The 14,260-nt window shown below is 37.2% G+C and overlaps 2 protein-coding genes across 4 annotated transcripts in view; one reads left to right on the top strand and one right to left on the bottom strand.

The window, feature by feature from the left end:
• The first annotated feature begins 6,383 nt into the window (after positions 1-6,383).
• LOC117208554 (ES1 protein homolog, mitochondrial-like) lies at positions 6,384-8,493 on the top strand. The gene is made up of 4 exons (XM_033449772.1): positions 6,384-6,594; positions 6,773-7,062; positions 7,747-7,910; positions 8,143-8,493. Exons 1-4 carry the CDS (start codon positions 6,442-6,444, stop codon positions 8,352-8,354), a joined length of 819 nt encoding a protein of 272 aa, XP_033305663.1. The 5' UTR covers positions 6,384-6,441; the 3' UTR covers positions 8,355-8,493.
• Positions 8,494-8,875: 382 nt separating this feature from the next.
• The window catches only part of LOC117208551, a 76,311-nt gene continuing 70,926 nt past the window's right edge, over positions 8,876-14,260 (bottom strand). For all 3 annotated transcript variants that reach the window (XM_033449765.1, XM_033449767.1, XM_033449766.1), the window contains one exon: positions 8,876-12,188. In XM_033449765.1, the coding sequence (XP_033305656.1) occupies positions 11,238-12,188 (951 nt within the window). In that variant the 3' untranslated portion in view covers positions 8,876-11,237. The remainder of the gene's footprint in view (positions 12,189-14,260) is intronic.

The raw sequence follows: 14,260 nt of genomic DNA, 5'->3' as shown, positions 1-14,260 counted from the left end.
TAGTCTACATCAAACATTAAAGCTACAGAAAAATATTTCAAGAGTTTTGGACGAATGTGTGTGTACGTTTTTCTCGTAACATGTTCAAAAGAGAGATGAATTAGACAAACAGTAAGTGCTATACATACATTACAGAAAGTATATGATAATGGTGATTCTTAACGTTTAATTATTTTCCTAAAATTTAATTGTATGGATACAACATTATGTTGTATTTACAATATTTTTGATAAAATCTTTACACAGTTCTATGTCTGTTTTGTACATATAAAATAATATTTACCCAACAATATAATATATATTACGACACGATATTCTAACATGTTAAAACAGATAGTTGCGGAATAAGTGTTTATATTTATGAAATATATTTAATAAGAGGCTCGGTGTTCTCCGCTATTGCAAGGTACACGATTAAATGAAAAGTAATACAGAAAATATGGCATGCTTGCCTTTCGTTAACGTCGTTTCTTGTCACGATCGTCGAAAGTAAATTTAAACTCCGTTTTCTTTCGGTAGGGCTGGAGGTTTAATATCAAAGTGGCGGTGCAAACCGCTTCATGTTTCTGCTTTATACCCACCGACCCTTTCTTTCCTTCGCGAACGAGATCTGTTATTTATTCATTTATTCCGGCCGAGATGAACTTTACGAAGATTTTAATAGCGCCTCGACTTCCTTGAAACTCAAGCGTCAAGTAGACGTTTTAGATTTAGGGACGTGTGATGTACGTGGTTCGAAACAAATCCCATGGAAAATGGCTTTAGACGGGTAGAGAGAGACGCATCGAGATGCTCCCTGCCTGCGAGCATTCGCCAGGGAGGAATATTGTGTGAACTCGTTTCGCAAAATTAATTACTCAGACCTTGAGAGGAAAACGTGGCTCGTGATTGTGCCGCGAACGTGTAACGGCAGACATCATAGCAACGTATTCGACTATTTAACGACCGTTGCGATTTCTGAATACGAACGATTTTACTACAGCAACATGCAACATTAAATGTAAGCAGATTATTTAATTCGAAATGGTTAAAGTATAACGCACTTTGCTATCCCTAAAAACTAAAATCTTCAAGGTAATTTCAAAAATGAAAAGATTCTATGACAGGTATATTAAAGTTGGTTAAAAAATGGCAAAATTAATCAGAAGCATCTGTCGACGAATATAACATGAAATTAATAAAACGTAGCTCGCAAAACCGAATGAACGAAACTTCAATCTTCCATTCTATTTTTTAAACTTGCTGCTTTCTATCATTTACCTGTGAAATTAGGCAATTTTATACCGAAATTTGATCCCAATGCACGTGACAATTTACAATATTGACCATAGATTACTTTGATAAGCACGAAATTAGACTCCCTGCTTTTGACAACAATTTTACGGGCCTTAGAATAGGGTGCGAAGTTGAAGCAGAAAAGGAAAAGTCGACGGGAGAAAGTTATCTTTAACACGAAACGAAAAACTTCTCAATATCGGTTAAACGAAAGTTTCAATGTAGTGGTGGATAGGTTGGAAATAACGTTTGATCGTGCTGAAAATTAGGGAAGCGATCTCATGGACAGGCAGGGAAGATCGAAGAAGCAGAAAAAGTATCGAGGGTAAAAGGGACACAATATCGAGGAAAGATAAGGGTTTCGGAATCGTGGCTTTTTAAGTTTGTTTCAACATGTGTCTTCTATTTTCTCTTTTAAATGTGTCTTTCGTTCGATATAACGTTAAATTATTTTTTAACCATTATTTTATATACTTAATTGCTATTAGACAATAACGAGAGTATGTTCAAAAATAATGTCAAAATAACGAAACTCTGATACTTCTACTATCAAAGAGATTCAATTTAATATATTCTATAAATCCCATAAACGTCAGTGGTCTGGTTTCTGCGTTACTAGTCACTACCGCTAAAATAATCTAACACTTGATAAACGATTCGTGTACGTAGAAAAGAAGAATCGAAGTAGCTGAAGAGAAATACGTAAACTTAGCCTCTGACAAGTCTACGTAAATTGGTCCTGCGGAGCATCCGTCGAAACTGCCAACTTCGCTTACCGATCGAGATTCGATCTTTCCCCTTCGGGACGAAGAACGTGGCCTCGGAACGCGAAGATGAAGCTGGCCCAGGGGTGATAGCACACCTAGTTTTGATTCGCCTCATGGCATCCTACCGGTCACGGGGCTGACGGCGCGTAATTGTTCTCTTGTCTGGTTCTCGCACGGCATCCAACCCCTGCCAACATCCGCCATCCCCGCGATTGCTATCGCGCCAAGAATGCATAAGCAGCCAGCTTTACCAGCCCGCAATGCTGCAAACTCTTCTGCGCTTATTCTCCCATCTTCCGATCATGTTTTCCTTCTGGAAACGCGCCGGAACGCTCATCAGTGCGAAAAATAACAGGTCCTTGCTCGTAGGCCTTTTTCAAAAGCTCAGAGGCAAGGAAGAGTCCTCCGAACCATGAAATCTTCATCACTTTTGGAGATGGGTATATATGGTGGTCACATTACATATAAAATTTACGTTTCTAAGAATAATATATAAGATACAAGAGTTTAAGATATACGAGTTTCTTTTTCGTCATACTCTGAATATAGAGAAAAACTGATTGTGAGTTATAATTAAGCGTTTGATGTATATTGTAAGTAAAACGTACAAACTCACTTATCGTATTGTTCAACGTATCAAATCTGTAATGTATAAAAACGTATAAAACTACAACGATTTAATATTAATTCTGTTAACGTTCTTATTATTTCTTGATAAATTATGATATCATTTCACACGCTACATATCGTCTAATTTTAATTTCATATATTCTACACTACACTAATTCTTTTCTAAATTCAATAACAAATGTACCGAATTGTATATGCGAACATTTAAAATCATAGGCAAGTCACCGGCGTGCCAATCAGTTTCCTTGTAAACGATAACCCGATTTACGTCTGCGAAGCTCCGCAAGCCTAGGTAATAGATGAACGCATCATGACACGGCTCAACAGCCAATCGACGGGACTTTTAGAAATTGACAAACGATCATTTTCCCCTTCGTGGTCTCCCTCGGATTCGAGTATCGGTAGAGAAATCGAACTATCGATACGCTTGATGGATTATTAATGATTGACGGGAACAGTCCGGTTTCTCTGGCTCTGTTCTCTGTACCACCAACGAACTCACTCTGTCGCTCTGCCGGCTATCCGATGGAGAAACGATTCGCGGAGGTGTGCACTCAATTCACAGCTGAATCGCGCGATTTCACCCGCAATCATATCGCGACCTGATAATTGGCAGAGAACCGACAATCGTCGTAATTTCCGGTTCCCAGTCCGGAAATTCTGACGTGTGACACGCGACGGTTCGACGCTCCTGGGAGGCACCTCATTCAATTAGCCACTCAGTTACTCGCATCACATCGCATTTACCCATCAACCTCCCACCTGGTGTTCTCTCTCTTTCTCTCTCTCTCTCTCTCTCTCCCTTTTACTCCCTTCCTCAACTCCCTGACGACCCCCGAAAATCGTCCGGGCTGCGCGTACAGTTCGCCTTCACCGTGAACTCGTGATTTAAACCTTTCGAGAATGTCGACGATGATCCCTTCCTCCGATACGCGCCAGCATCCTCACTGAATGTCACCAGCCTGTCATTCGGCAAAACGGTTTTAGTTCGCTGCTCGTGTCGCCGGGAATATTACCAGCAAGCTTGGTTTCCCTAACTTCCTGTAAGTTTGTTTTCCGCGGCTGGTGCCAACGCCGGGCGAAATTCTAGGCGTAGAAACGACGCTGACGATTATTATCACTCGGATGAAAGATTGTCCTGGGTCCTTGAAATATTACGAATATGACGAGGAAATGTAACGCGTAGACGGGCATATTGTATAGATCAATCAGTTCTTTCAGGAATTTATATTCTGTGTGCATAGCTTTCAATATGATATCGGATCTGCGTTCTTGTCCTTTGTGTCGTTTATTTATTTTTGTTGGCTGAAATTGTTCTTTATAGTTGGATGCAGCGGAGGAATAGAAATTTTGTGAATTTTACATTGAATTTTGAATATACTATCTGCAATGATACTGATAAGCATCGATACTAGAATATTGCTACGTTAATTGATTTTTTTAATTCGAGTAATACCTATATTGATAATGACAAAGATCGTAGAGAAATTGCATAACATGTGCTCATCATTCATTTATCTTTGCGAAGTACGTTTTACGCAGGCTGGAATAAAACATAAATTGCTTTTATAATTTTAGCTATGCGTCAGCAAACATTTGTGGAAGCAAAGAAGCGTGGTATAAATGGAAGATAGAGTACATCATGCGTATACGATAACACCTACGTACATGTTATATGAGGTATATGTATTACCTGTTTCGCTTCTGTTTTTTTCCATTAATGCTCACTAATATTTTTAATATCCTCTTTTTAATTCAAATACCATCAACACTAACGATCGTATGTCGTGTCTCAACAATCTTCCTTCGCCGTAATTGCAGCTGAGTATTCCATTCCTTTGTCGTTCATCTTCCGACTATCGTATTACGTTCGATTAAATACGCGTAAAATAAAGACGAGTGATTAGTAACAGGACAGTGAGAGAAAACGTAAGTGAAGGCTACGAAGCGTAGAAGTTGCTACGAATTCGCGAGTGATCGCAAACTCGCCGAAGGGCCGAAACCACCGGCACAGTGGAATTACTCGACGGCTGCCTCCCACGGGGCTAAACTTGTCCGCGACAATTTCAAACTTATTTTAACATTCATATAAGCCCCGCGCCCTAGCCTGGTCCAACACACCAGCGGACTGTCGCCTAAGCATCCCTTTCCACGTGTAACCAGAGAACCGACCCACGTAAGTTGCTTTTCCTATACAGAAAGGGCGTACGAGCATAAGGGAAACGCGGGATTTACATAAGATTATGCGTTAGCTCTCCGTACGTCTCATACAAAAGGGAGAGCGAGATGCCGAGCGCCAACGAAACGGTACTCGGGGGTGTGCTTCTCTTCGGTTGATAATTAGAATCGGCTGAGGTTGCGCGATTCGTGATTCTGGGACGAGTTTGAAGCCCTGGTTCAGATAGATATAAATAATAAGATCTATACGTAACACAGGTGTGTATAATATACATGTTATGTAATAAAATCTATATAGATTTTAATCGTCAACCGAAAAGCAGCACAACCCCGAGTACTGTTTCGTTGTCGCTCGGTATCTCGTTGTTCGCCTTTCTATCTAAATACAGATATAATAAGTGTTAGTTTAAACGTAGTCCTTTAAGTTTAATCTGTTAATCGTGGAAGTAAATAATAAATTTAAGTTCGATCTTATTGAGTATAATTAATATTATCGTCGAAAATAACAAGTCGCGAAGGACGATTGTCATTGTCTTATTTCACGCGATTAATTGTAAATTTATAGAAATTTTGTACAACAGAAGTTTACAATATTAGAAGTTACAACTTATCATTTCCTTAGATGTATTCACCAATATTATTAGCTAAAAAGTGATTGTAATAGAGGACTCATATCGTAAAACTGAACCGACGATATCTTTTTCCGAAAAATGTCGATTCTTTCATATATTTTAATGAGTCAGAGAGAATTTATTATTACGTACACTGTTTTTCATGCCGTTGTTAAATCTCTACCGCTCCCCATAATGTGTTTCGTATTCATAGTCTGAGCGAAAATTGCTCCTAGAGCACAATAAAGGTTATACGGGCCATAAAGTAAGTTCAGCCTACCTTGCCGATGTTTATTTAAGCACAGGAGAGGCTTTGAATTTTCCCCTATCTCTTCCCTTTTCCCTCTGCTTCCACTCTATTATTCCATCCCATTCTTTCGCTGTTCTCCGATTTTCACTTTGGCTAGCGCAGCTTTCAACCAAATTGCACCACCATGAAACGAACTTATCGATCGAGCGCGTGTAATAGTTTGCACGAACTACATCGAGGGCTCTTCTTGTAATTCTGGGAAATTCTGCCCTCTACAGAAAGTACTTAGAACTTAAAATTCAAATCTATCAAAAACCGATGCCTATACTATCAGAAAATAAAAAAATACTTTATAGGCAATAGCTCGTTGTAAAACATGTACAGAGGCTTATGTATAGTATTGGTTTGATATATGTTTAATAAAGAAGCATTTTGTTCTTGTTACCGATCGTAACTGTATGTTAATTATTTTTGCTTAATAAACAGAAAGATACGCATGCATCGGCGTCGATTCTAAATTTAAAGGAATAAATTTATAAAAAGAATTTTCTCTAATTTCCCTTTAAATCACGCCTAAATATTTCTTTTTGTATCGTCGCTTGAATAAAACAGACGAATATCGTAAATTAGTAAAATGGAGGAATTCGCTGTATAAAATTATTTGTCAAATGTAATTCTATATAAATAAAATTTTAACGTCATTTTATCTTGTACTCCACACTTTCATATTATGATACGTGCACGGATACTACCACTTTTACAAAATGAATATTCCATGTTTAGACCCGTTTTATCGTCCACTTTTCACACGTCACAAATTGTTAACAGAAAGTGTTGTAAAAGGGAGCAAGAGAAAAGTTGTGAACCTGTATCTGTAGCTGTTGTAAGTACATATATGTGTAAAATATTATAAAATATATATATTATATTAGATTAGATGTGTTACTTTTATACGTAATAGTTCTCAAAAACTAAAAGTTTCCGAAACGTTATATCGTTGAATTTCTCTGTTTGATTCCTGCAATATAATCCATGTTTGGTCTGAAATATTTTCGCCGCAGATTTTGTGCGGGTGCGGTTATCTAGATGGTACCGAAATTTCGGAAGCCATATCGTCGACGATACATATCTGCCAGAAAGATATGGTGCCACACTTTTACGCGCCGGATGTAGACATTTGCGAAACTGTCGATCATTTCACTAAACAACCAGATACAAACAGTCCATCCAGAAACGGACTAGTCGAAGCTGCCAGATTGGCTAGATCGAGCATTAAACCGCTATGCGAATGTGAAGCTTGCATGCACGGGGCACTCGTTCTCCCTGGAGGATTTGGTGCGGCAAAGACATTGTTGGTATTTGTATTTTATTTAAACATCGTTAGAGAATTAATTTCCGTGAAATTTTTACATTGATCCTTTTTGTTAAAACTAATCATGATTTGCTATATATAATCATTTTGATCTTTTATCTATATCAGTTTTTATTTCTTCACAGCTACAGTGGAAGTACACGAATGCAATTAATTTTAAGATTAAATAAAATTATTCCATTTTCATTTCTTATATATCATTCATTAACGTTCATGTATTATTCATGTTTTTCATAAATAAATATGAGAAAATTATATGTTACAAGATTTAATAGAATTGTGTTTTACCCCTTGCTAAATACTTTCGATAATTAAAACGAATCTCGTAACATTTATAAATAAGATACGTAAAATTACTGTGTTCTGAAATAGCTTTTGTAATTATGGGGGTAATCATGCCATTCGTAAGATAACCATTCCTAAGATAATATGAATGCTATAAAATGAAAATTTATCGCTTTTGACCTTGCTTTCAATATAATCATAACCAGCTTTTTTCTTATTATCAGCGATAAATTCCATATGAAAGGATTTATAGTACTATGTTAATCTACATATAACGAAAAGAGACGATGATATGAAAAATGTATTAATAAAATGAATTTTTCTTTATTACTCTGTTTACCTGCTCCCTACTCACTTTATCGAATGCATTTGTTACAGGAGCAATTTCGCAGAAAAAGGCGCCGACTGTACGATACTTCCTGATTTGGAAAAGCTTATCGAAGACTTTTACTGTGAGAAGAAACCAATTGCATCGATGTGCATTGCAAGCGTTCTTGTGGCGAGAGTATTAAAAGGTGTTAAAATTACTCTTGGAAAAGATTGTAAGTTATTAAAGAAAATACTTTTGTCCAATACTTTTATTTATAGATTTACCTTATTTAATTAGTTATTAGATTAGGATAGTTATCTTAAAGTATCCATCATATTATAATATATAACAATAAAACTTTTAGAAGATTATAAGAAGTATAATTTTATACAAGAATGCATATTAGTCAAACCAAAAATTTATTATTACCAAAAATGTACATCGTTATATGATTTTAAATTTAGCACCAGCACAAGATTGGCCGTACGCCGATGCTATTAAGAAAGCAAAAGACATGGGAGCCAGGATAGAAATGAAAAATGTGAAGGGAGTAACGAGATGTAAAAAATACAATGTCGTTAGTACACCAGCCTGGATGTATAAACCTGCGTCTTATTTAGATGTCCATAATGGTATAGGGAAATTAATTACTGCGTTGAAAAAATGCATGAATTGACAACGATGTCTCGATGTTCTATTCGATATCATATTAAGTTTTTAATCGCTTAAGTGAATTACAAATATCCCGATTATCGTGAAGTTTTAATTTTCTATCTCTTTTTAAGTGCATCGCTCGTGTGTAAATATTTATCAATTACTCGAAATATAGTGATTGTAAAGTACATTAATAAATTTTCAATTTATTAACTTTTCATGCAAAATCAGAATCACTTACTCATCGAGAAAAATTTCAATCGCATATCATAATAGTTAATTTCATTTGCTTAAAGCGATTTTCATACACATCCTAAGAAATCTTTTAAACATTTGTCTCAAAAATTGGTTGTACAATAGTAGAAAGTATAAGCATTCTTGAATTTTTTCCATATTTTGAAAACCCTACTTTTTTGTACGTCTGTTCTGCAGATGAGATTAACTTTGTCTTATGGTATATCCAGTACAATTTACTTACCTTAAGAACAGAGTGCCCGTGTTATAAATCGTAGGAAATGATCGTAGTAGGATTTCACATTCACGTAAGTTATGAAAAATATACTTTATTTCGATATCTCATCGTGTCCCTTTGCACCATATTAAAAACAGCATGAGACAGAGTATTCGATTTAATTATTATACCTACTTCATATACTTAAAATAATCAACAACAACTGTTATAACAATGCGCCGAAATCTACGGCGAATAATTCACTTGTAGGCTGTCCTCTTCATAATTCTTTCCTATTATGAAGCACAGGATGAATCTTCGCCGTGATTTTTCCCGAGAATCAGAGCAAATTTTTTTTTAAACAAACCACTGATCTAACGATTGAAATGCATGATCTTCAATCGAATTAGAAAAGACATATCAAAGGGTGCTGTGAAGAAAAGTCGCTTACATGTAGATCTAAACAAAACTAGATGCTTTCATGAGAGAAATATTAGTTTAATTTATGAAAAAGGAATGAACAATTCTACGTTAAGCCGATAATAATTAATAGGTGAACAGTCTTTGTGAATTTAATAAATGCAGCGAGACACAGTCTGCGTGTAAAAAAAAGAAGAGGAGAGATACTTATCCACGATCGATCTTACTCGTTTAGAAACTACATAGCTAGACGCAGAAACGAGATCCGAACGAACAAATACATATTCATGGAATGAAGGCGCGAGTGTTAGTCCGGTTCTGCTTTAGCTAAAACACTAAAGAAAACACGAAGCAGAGAGCGATGGAATTTATTTACAAAAGGCCGCGATGCACGCAAATCAACGCTCTTGCAACAATTTTTCTTTTTTCTCCGCGTGATTCCGTTCTTGCGCTCGATGATAACGCGCGTGGCGCAGAATTTTCTGTTTTCACACTCGGTGTACTCGCACGTGATCGCGTGCGTCAACTGTACGCAGCGTATGAACGGAAATTATCGTTAGTGTGTACGAGTTACTCGTACCGGATCGAGGTTTACTCGAGCATAACGAAACTGCACGCGCAAGTGCATTCAATCAATTTAAAATGTGTCCGTGAATTGCCGATAAACGAGTTTGACACAATCGCAACTCGCCAACTTGAGATGACTACTTATACGCGCATACAAAAGTTCGGGGATTAATCGATCGACGATGAAAGCAATTTTGAATGATCGCACGTTTCAATACGTTTCTATGCGAATCTTAAACGAGATATTTCTTCAGTTCGATCTTCAAACTTTTCCATATTTCTTTTGTAAAAATTGATAAACTTTCGCGTGAAAAATGTGAATATACGTTTTTGAATAAATACATTCTCATGGTGGGATATAAAGAGATATATTACACCGAATTATTTCATTGAAATGACAACGTACGTGCTATAGTACGTTGCCAGGAAAAGCTTCAAAAACGGTTGATGAAGGAGCCGTATCTATTGAGAAAAAAGTTATCTTATAATGCCTGACTATACATTGAATATTAATAGCGAGATGATAAAAATTAGGAGACATTGACAATTTGAATTCGTTGATATTTCTTAAATGAGGATCTACTAATTTTTAAATTAATGGAAAAATGTTACGTCTGATGCAAGTGTATAAAAAGTGTTGTTTTGTTGAAAATATCTCTGAGGATATACTGAGAGAACGTTATTTATGATTCGATGTGATCTCCACACACGAATAGGCTAGTTTCTTGAATTTGGATTTAGAGATAAAGATGAAATATTTTATTCCTTTTAAATTATTTTCTTCGTCCAACGATTAATCCGTCATTGCAGAACACGAATAGAAAACACTTCGATGTTCACTTGACAGCATATCGATGCTAACTTAAGAAATTTTCATATAATTTCAGTAAGCTCTAAGTTTCTACAGTATCATTAGTGGTTCGATTCGACGGTAACCTGTATTTTGGCGCTTTTAGTTTTCTCAGAATGCCTGAAACGTTGAATTACAAATCGAGAATGGTACACAAATAACAGCTTATCTCCCATAAACAATTTAAATAATTGCTCGAAACACGCAGGTTCCACGCAATCGTTACAATTGCAAAGGAGATTTTTCAATACGCCAAGGTGGAACGCATTTATGTTAATGCTGATAATCAAGAAAACGGAATACGCTTACGTAGGAATAAGATCTCTGTACGAACGTTCTTATTAATATAAAATCCAGTCTCAGGACGTATCGGAATTTACCTGGAAAAAATTTCAAAACGATCATATAGTTGCTTCGTAAACGTTCAGATAAACGCGAGGCAAGCGTCCCTTTGATCATTGTTCCTTTCATTTTCAGCACAAACTCCTCCGATACGTAGTAGGATGTGACAACACTTTTCAGACTTTGGTTCTGATCTCGTGGCCAGATTTCGCGTTTGGGAAAAGATCCCGAGGTTCGCGTCCGCACTACCATACAATTTGGATCCCGGCGTACGTTCAACTGAGCGCTAACAAAGGCTCAACGGTCATACGGGATCTTCTTGCCTTGTCCTCTTCGTATTGCTTCATCTTCATCAACTTCCTTTTCCCTTTGCTCTGCTTCTTCCTCGGTGCTTCTGTCGTGGTCGTTACCTCGGAACTAGTTTGCCCTTCCTCTTCCAACATCCTCAGGGTCTCGATAATATTCCTAGGCTCTGTGATACGCCCAGCTGCGCTGCCGTTCTTATTTGCATAAACCACGGATAAATGAGAGAAACTGGACTTAGGAGGAGCCGTGATATCGGCGAAGTCTCGGAAATTCGCGAAGAAATCGCCACCGCGAATCGGCTGAGGTTTCGGATTGCTGAAATAGTTCGCACGGCCACGATTTCCACCGTGGTAGTAAGGATTATACAGACTATCGTCCATCGTGTACTCGTCGTTTTCTTTCTCTTCGGGGTAGTAAGTGCCACCTCGAATCACGCCAAAGTTTCCTGACCCTAAAAGCGGATGATGAACGTCTTTCGCTGTTGCAGTCGCTGTTTGATAGCCACTGCGATCGCGTTGGAAGTACCCGAGGAATCTATTGGGTCTGTACCTTTGTTGCTCCGCGAAAGAAGCCCTGTGATTCGCAAACAACTCCGCAAACGAAGGGAAGAAGTTTTGACTATCGGTTTCCAAGCTTTTGTCTTCTGAGTCAGGCGCATCCGTTTGACTCGTTTCTTTGGTATTTTCCGCTTTCTGGTCCTTCGAGGTAGGCTTGTCGGTGGTAGAGCTTGGTAGTTCGTCTTTTTTCTCGGTCGCGTCTGATGGAACTTCGTCAGTTGTGTTTTTGTAAGTTTCGTCCTCTTGCTTTCCTTCTACCTTGTCGCCTTCGTCCGGCTCGGTACCGTCTGGCTCCATGTACATATCCGAGTCGTCACCGTCTTCGTATTCCTCGCCTGTTTCAGAGGCGGACGCTATGGAGTCCTGGAACATACAAACGAAATTTTCGAATGTTACAATCGCAAGCGAAATATTGTTTGTTCGAGCAGTAAGAGTCTGTAAAATTTACTAAATAGACTGAATATTTGTGGAATGTCTTATTTTGACGAGCGCAGCTAAAGAAATGAAACCTAAATTGGTCCTACCCAGTAAATATTAGAACGACCCTTATTTTGTATATTTTTATATATTATATGCATGTTTTTACATTTTTATATAATTCTAAATTTCCCATAAACTTGCACGATATTATTCCCCAAATAGTCATATTTATTACAGGAACATATACAAATGTTTTTATTTTAATGATCGACGAGATTGAGCAAACGAAGTTAAAAGTTTTAGTATTATTCGATACTAGAGAAAAAGAAAAATTACCATTTGTCGGTGCTATTATTACGGGACGAAGATACTGAAACAATATTCGCATAGGGCAAAATTTCGCCTATGATAGAATTAACGATAAATCTTAAGAATAAAAGTTAAAAAAAGAAGCTTCTAAAAATGAAAAATAAGATCAATCAGATCAATTTTCAACAGGATATGTTTTCCTGGAAAAAGACGCGAGTAGTCGCGTGACGAAAGATTTATCGCATTCATTGTTCTGGAGATGAACTCTTGTTAAAAGGTATGCCAGGATGACGTATACCGAAGTTCCTTTCGCGGAGCTCATTGACCGATCGTATAAAAGGCGATGGTCTATCCTCGGCTAGGACAACACCACTGTGTCCTCGCCTTGACATTTAAGACATCTTCGTGCCGACGACCGGCTGCAAAACTAGTTAGCTGCTATCGTGCATATGACGTGGATACCAGCTGCGCCTATATATTTGTGCCGTTCAATATTACGCGTACTATACACTGTTATCTGGTAGAGGAACGTGCACGTGCGGACGCGAGCAATACTCACGCGTCGATGCTAATACGGACGATAGTCGTTGAAATCAGTTGCAACACACTGGTGACACGCCTAGTATTGTTACCAATATGTCAGGTCAACTTACTCACGTTATAACTGTATTCGCCTACTTTGTATTCGTCGAATGTTTCGATCCTAGAGTCGTTCCTATGGCTGTGCTTTTTTTAATCTATCTAATCCTAAGGGTAACGATCAATTCCTACTGGACGTTCGATTATCGGGTATTTACTGGGAGGTAAGCTATGCGTCTTACGATTGTATGGTAATTCGACGTTGTATACACGTGTATAACATAGTGAGTGAGTCTACGCGGTAATTTAAACGATAATAAATGGAAAACAGTAGGTGCATGTGCTGGATGTGTCGTATAATTAAAATGCAATCTTTTTGCAGTTTTGATTGTCTCATATTTGTATGGAAATTTCATGCATCGATGAATGTGTCACGCGTAGAAATCTCTGTTTCACATGCATGTACACACGCCTGTTCGTATCACAATACGTATAGTTCTGACTATGTACGTGGATATTTGTGTATTATTTCACGTGCATTGGAAATACGAATTTTCAGGCTGTGGCTATCAACGTAACGAATTTCCAAATTCTAACAAGTTCTCGGGTTAGTGTTGGATACTAATAATAAGTTTCAACATAGCAGTTGCGGAACCTCCAGTGAAATATTTAATGGCAGCTGCAACATCGATTGCTCTCGATGTTTTTCAATTGGTGAAAATACTGTTACGCCAAAAAGGAGTTGTTTGTTGCCACAGAATATAAATACTCCGATTTTTTATCTTTTTTTATTTCTAATCAGAAGTAATCGAAAATTGTATTGAAATTCGTTATTGATACTTTTAATGTGGAAGTTTAGACAGTATATATGCATATCAATAACATTTTACGGAACTTTAATTGTTAGATAGAGAGTTGCTAATTTAGAAACTACTCACAAGAAGCATCGTTATATAGTAGTTTATATGTATAATACATTTACAGCTCCATATATACGTATTGTAAAATAACATATATATAGATACGATAACAACAATTAGCAGCAATTATGATATTTGGCCGTATTATTAGTTATTAATTTATTTGCGTGTCATTTAATTATTTATCATTAAAGGTAATTAAATTTG

The sequence above is a fragment of the Bombus bifarius genome, unplaced genomic scaffold, assembly GCF_011952205.1.
Source record: "Bombus bifarius isolate JDL3187 unplaced genomic scaffold, Bbif_JDL3187 scf7180000008140, whole genome shotgun sequence".
Lineage (NCBI taxonomy): Eukaryota > Metazoa > Arthropoda > Insecta > Hymenoptera > Apidae > Bombus > Bombus bifarius.
The sequence above is the reverse complement of the archived record's forward strand: the minus strand, read 5'-3'. Positions and strand labels throughout refer to the sequence as shown.